Raw genomic sequence first — 6000 nt, 5'->3', positions numbered from 1 at the left:
CTGCTAGCAGGGAAAGGTACAATAGAATTAACTATGTTCATTGAGGTCATTGAAGAGTCTTCTAGAATTAGGATTGCTCTAGAAAGAAGGAGAATGTTTTTTTTTTAAGACAATACTAGAAGTTTCAAGAATAGTGGAAATTTATATATATAAGCTGACAGTTTCGTCAAGGACATCATCATTATATCAGATCAGAACTCAGAGTTTCATACCAGATTTTATGTCAGAGTTTAGTTTTTTTCACCTGGAATACAACATTTATCTAATGTGGAATGATGTGGAATTTGCCTACCATCAAAGAACTGTTAACCCATGGATTGGTAAAATCGACTTTTTATCATCATTAACTTCGTCTTCACGGACATTTCAACACGTTACAGTGACTCTTGTTATTCGTCGTATTCCTAGTTACGCCACTGTATATCAATTAATAATAAAAAATAATGTCCATGGCTATGATCGAAAAATAGGCAAATACAGCAAGCATACTGCATACACCCCAATGTTACCTTTCCTTTGAATAATATTGATGATGTTTGAGATTTTCATCCAAGGGTGTGTTTCCCATCATTTCTGGGATTGATTTGCACCATCTTTATTTCACAAATCCTTTTGATGCATTGCTTGAGACTTCACTCTCTGATTTGAACCCCAGTGCATGTTCTGTAGCTGGGGAAAGTACCAAACATTATGGTTAATAAATCAAACATATCGTTGCATTTATGTTAAATAATCCAGATACGCACATCTTCAGACTGGGTTTGATATTATTTAAACCCAATCTGGTCAATGTAGTTATGTTTCCATTTTAAGTTTTAAAAAAGAATATGTTATAACGGTGAGGGCTAAGGTGTACTATTGCATAAATTACTTTTTGATATTTTTCTATCTGTGGAATTCATATTCTCTTTGAAATGCAAAAAATAACTAATGAATAATTGACAATTATTCAAGGAAATCTTAAAAGAAATATTAAACTATATTATAGTTTAACTATATTAAACTATACTAAACAGGTGAACATGCACGATTTTGCCATATTACAAGGCATTATGTAAAATTGATAAAGAAATGTTAGTCAGTGATATTTAGTAAATAAATTGCATTAATCTAAATGTTCTTTCATTTGACACAGCCACTTCACCACTTACGACGACATCCATTGTACCTTCCACTAACCAGGAAGTTACAACAAACGGTGGTAGAATTTCAACACCTTTATCACCATCACCATCATCATCATCAAGATCAACATCATCATCATCGTCATCACCATTATCATCATCATCATCATCATCATCACCATCATCACCATCTTCATCATCATCACCATCATCATCATCATCACCATCACCATCACCATCATCATCATCATTATCATCACCACCACCACCACCACCATCATCATCATCATCATTATCATCATCGTCACCACCACCATCATCATCATCATCATCATCACCTACGGAACCTCAAAGACAATCCAATCTTCCTACGACAGGAAATAGCACAGGTAATTTAACGACCCCCTGACAATCTTCTGCTAATCTTACGCTTACAATTTCTCTTTCAATATTTTTTTCTTTTTCTATTTATATTTATATATCTCCTTTCTTTTAGGATAGCAACACGAATCATATTTACAATAAATGATAACAATCACAGTAATAAAGACGATTGTAACAATAGTGATTTAAAGGTATTGTTTAATTTTGTGAGCAGCCGATTTAACAAATTCTCAAACAAAGATGAAACATGTGTACAAGTGCATGTATTAGAACTAATAAACCCTGAAAACAACCATGAGAATGAAAAGCTAAAAGAGAATGAAAAGCTAAAACTACAAGGCAAACCCCGATTTTGTAAATACATGTAGGCGTCTTATAGACGCCTAAATAGTACACATAAGTGTATGAGATGAAATTAAGAGGGTGTTTCCGGTCACTTTATATTTCAATTTTTGAAGCACTAAATAATTATTTTCGAACGCAATTTTTTCTGGGCTTCATTTTTGTAACATATCACAGACGCAGGTGACAAGTGTGACCTTCTATCTCAGACTTTTTAACAGTCAAACCATTGTTAACCAATCACTTTAATGCAATTAATTTTTTATAATAATGTAGTACCACGATGAAGGTATCTAATGCGTATTATATTATTAGAGTTTATATTTCATCATTAAGACCCACTAAATGCCAATTTAAAAATGAAAGTCGCGCGGGCGGTAACACAGGCAATTTGGTAACAGAAAATCCGTGATGATCAAAACCCCAAGGCAGTCACCATGACCACCGCATTGGAATGAGAGTGAAAATTTCATGTCGCAGGTCTATCTACCTCAATCAAAACGTATGAACACAGTATAGGAATTAAGAAACCCGTTACCATATGGTCATGCAACTTTTTATCATTTTTTAAAGAGATTTTTGACACTTTTGCATGAAGAATAGGTATAAAGTCAAGCGGAATAATTAGTATTGTTAATTCACACAGTCTTGTATGCAGGGATTGGTGGAGGTGTGGCTACTGTTGTGATCATCGCCATCATAGTCTTCGTCGCCATCGTTTGTTTCACAAAGAGGTTCGTAGTTACCATATATTTTTTTCAGACAGAAAGGTAGTAAAGAAACTGAAATAGAAAGATAATGTCACAAATGTACAATGATATAAAACGGGACTGCTGACTACAATTGTGACGATGTTTATGTTGTTATAAAAACATAGTTAAATTTGAAGATAATGACTTTCGAAGTTGCTCTGTCATGTTTATGTCTTTCATAAACATTGGTAAATCAATGGGAAACTATAGAGCAATCAGATAATCTCCATCCTCGTTTTAAAAGTTGAGATCCTGAGCGGTCATCAAAAATGTTACTAAGATTGTATTGTATTGTATTTATTTTCAGTCAATTAAAAATTACAACAACAATAGATATATTTACAGTTACGAAGAACCGATCATTAAAAAGAAGGAGGGATCGCCCTACTCAGCGTTGATAACATATCAACGCTGTTTTACAGAGGGGTCCCTAAACGACAAAAGATACTTCAAGTGTAGGATACCTGCTCTGAAAGGTATAACATTTCTCATATTTCTTCCTTATTGTATCAAAACTTTAATTACAGGTCACAACAGAGAATAAAAGGTATCGCCTCTTCACAAGGGGCGACTTTGACTCAAGCCAGCAGGCCTCCAGAATATGAAGAAATAAATGACTTCGGTATCCCCAACGGTGTAATGGCAGAGTCACCGTCCGCCAGAGGCTTCCAACCTGGGGCACAAGCACACAACGCGAAGTTTTCTAGAGGAGACAAGAACGTTCTCCTTGTAAATCTAAATCCCAATAAATCATCGAATATATATGAGGGGACAATGGATGAAACCCCAGACTCTGAACTGACGCCATATACTTCACGTGGGACCACTGACATCCTGCAGAAAAGTAACGAACGATTAAGCGTCCTTTACGCCATGCCTGACAAGAACAGAAACGGAGCACAGGACGGCTACGACGAAATTAATCTCGGAATTGCACCCTATTCTTCTTTTGAAAATTCTGAGCAGCCAACCGCCTCGGCGAAGATGGCCGACAGAATGAGTGTCGCTTACGCCGCACCCGATAAGAACCGAGATCGAAACGGCACCTGGGAAGATATGGACAGTCTGTGTGCTATGCCAGATAAGAATGGAAACCGGAACCCTTCGGATGATACTTCGGAAGATGTCGGCAGTTTGTACGCGATGCCCGATAAATCCCGAGGAAAGCCAGATGGATGTGATGGCGACCAGGATCCATACGCAAAATATAATGATTCATTTTCTGGTGATCAATATAATGAAATGGAGATGGTTGAAAATGAACTTTATACTATGTAAGAGGTGTCAGTTTGAAGTAGCAGTAGATGGGTATTTTTTTCAGTTTTATTTGAAATGTCATAAAATGTCATTATTAAATCATTCCGTAATTACAATTTCGTACACAAACATCCACACATCTTATTTTTATGCCCTTTACACTATCATGTCCATTCAATTAATGCGTTCCTTCAAGACATACTGCGGAGATGTGGATGTGTCGTATTGGAAATTATGTGCAAATTAAAATATATTCATCATCATACAAGAATTTAATGCTTAACGGAAATGAATTCATCTTAAAAGCTATGCCACTTTTATTATTTGCTGACATAGCGATAAATTATCTTTGATTTTCTTACCAACATATGGATAATTTCACCTTCATGATAATTACAATAATTAATCACCTAATGTATTTGACAAAGTATAACAACCAAAACTACGGCAAAGAATGAAAATAATGATAGAGATACAGGGGTCCATTGACTACATTTTTAAAAATAGTAATCATGACAAATTAATAACCACTTTTGAAAACTGTAGAAAATCTGGAACCATGATATCTTATGTTAGCTCGCTGAAATACGAAAATGTGTTGAACGGTGAATGCAGTGAACTGATGATTTTGATATGCCAAATGTCAAAGCTGATTGTACTGGATCAATTATCTGATTGTGCAGTAGATTTATGTAACTATGCGATATTACAGAAAAACATAGCAGATGCAAAATAAACTTAATAGTGTTTTAGATTTACATTGAACTAATTTTGTTCTTACCTGCTGTTTATTAAATGTGTATAGGCATGATAGGGTGATGTTATAACACTTACTTTTGTTCGCGGTGAACGGGTACCGATGCAATCAGGTAGTTATCAGTACTACGTAATAGTGTCGTATAACATTACTTACTACGAATGTTATTCAGAATTGATACTTAATTTGTTTATATATATATTTATACATTCTTTTTTTATAATAAAGATTGTACAATACATCCTTTAAAATGATGACATGTTTTTATGTACAGTAATTCAGGTAAAAATCAGTACTACGTAATATCAACGCTATCATATTGCTTGCAAACCTATGTTATTCAGACATTTTCATGCTAAGTTTTGATATATATTTTTATACCTTTATTTCATAATCAAGATTGTAAACTGTACATATACAAATGGGGAAAATGAAAGGGCTTTGTTCACGAAAATGACATGTTGCTTATGCACAGTACGAATATTTGTATCATTCAATGATTCTTGTAATTTCTTGTTTTGAATCATTGCACTCAAAATCTAATTCAGACCCGCTGCCAATAGGGAGTATTTAATTACTGAATATTAATAGATTAAATCTAATTATATTGGAATCTAAATCCTTGGAGATTAAGAAATATAGCTTTTCCATTGAAATTGTATCCAGAGTTTGACTGCATTCAATAAAGACTCATGTAATTTATGGTACAAGTATGACAACGGGGAAATATCAATAAGTATGATTTACCCCATTCATTCTTTATTTTTTCATGAAGAGAAAATAAAGTTTTTACAATGATTTTCTGTCAGAGTTACTGTGTTTCCTATCGGCATCACATTCTAGTGTATTTGGACTGACAATGTCGTAGCCAATGTAAAGTCATAGCTATTCATATTGGCCCGTATTCTGATAGCGTGGTTTAACTTAACCCTGGGGGCCGTTTCATAAAGCTGTTCGTAACTTAAGAGCGACTTTAAGAACGACTGGTGAACCTTTCTTACGCGCTTAACCCAATCGCCAATGAATATACCATTTACCAAAAGAAAGGATCACCAGTCGTTCTTAAAGTCGCTCTTAACTTACGAAGAGCTTTATGAAACACCCACCTGGTCTAAATGTGGTACTAAACTGCCATATTTAAACCTAGGTTTAAGTTTCGTATTCCGATAGCGAGGTTTAAGTTAACCCTGATCTAAGTGTGGTAATAAATCCTCAAAGAGTTTACATTACGTTTACAGTATGTGCTCTCCTTGATTGTGCACATATATATATGTATATATATATATATATATATATATATATATATATATATATATATATATATGCATCCAAACAGCAAACCACCCATCTCCAATTATATATATACAGTGCGTCCCACAAAAAA

The 6000-nt window shown here is 34.4% G+C and overlaps 1 protein-coding gene across 1 annotated transcript; it reads left to right on the top strand.

Moving 5' to 3' along the window:
- The first annotated feature begins 1394 nt into the window (after positions 1 to 1394).
- LOC121430582 lies at positions 1395 to 3880 on the top strand. Its single transcript, XM_041627900.1, has 3 exons — positions 1395 to 1513; positions 2497 to 2584; positions 3130 to 3880. Exon 3 carries the CDS (start codon positions 3242 to 3244, stop codon positions 3878 to 3880), a length of 639 nt encoding a protein of 212 aa, XP_041483834.1. The 5' UTR covers positions 1395 to 1513; positions 2497 to 2584; positions 3130 to 3241.
- The last annotated feature ends 2120 nt before the right edge of the window (positions 3881 to 6000 follow it).

Source organism: Lytechinus variegatus, chromosome 17 (assembly GCF_018143015.1).
Source record: "Lytechinus variegatus isolate NC3 chromosome 17, Lvar_3.0, whole genome shotgun sequence".
Classification (NCBI taxonomy): domain Eukaryota; kingdom Metazoa; phylum Echinodermata; class Echinoidea; order Temnopleuroida; family Toxopneustidae; genus Lytechinus; species Lytechinus variegatus.
This window is presented reverse-complemented; position numbering and strand designations above follow the sequence as displayed.

Bases quoted from the DNA above. Each gene is read 5' to 3' on its own strand.
- LOC121430582 (XM_041627900.1), top strand. From the start codon at position 3,242: ATGGCAGAGTCACCGTCCGCCAGAGGCTTCCAACCTGGGGCACAAGCA.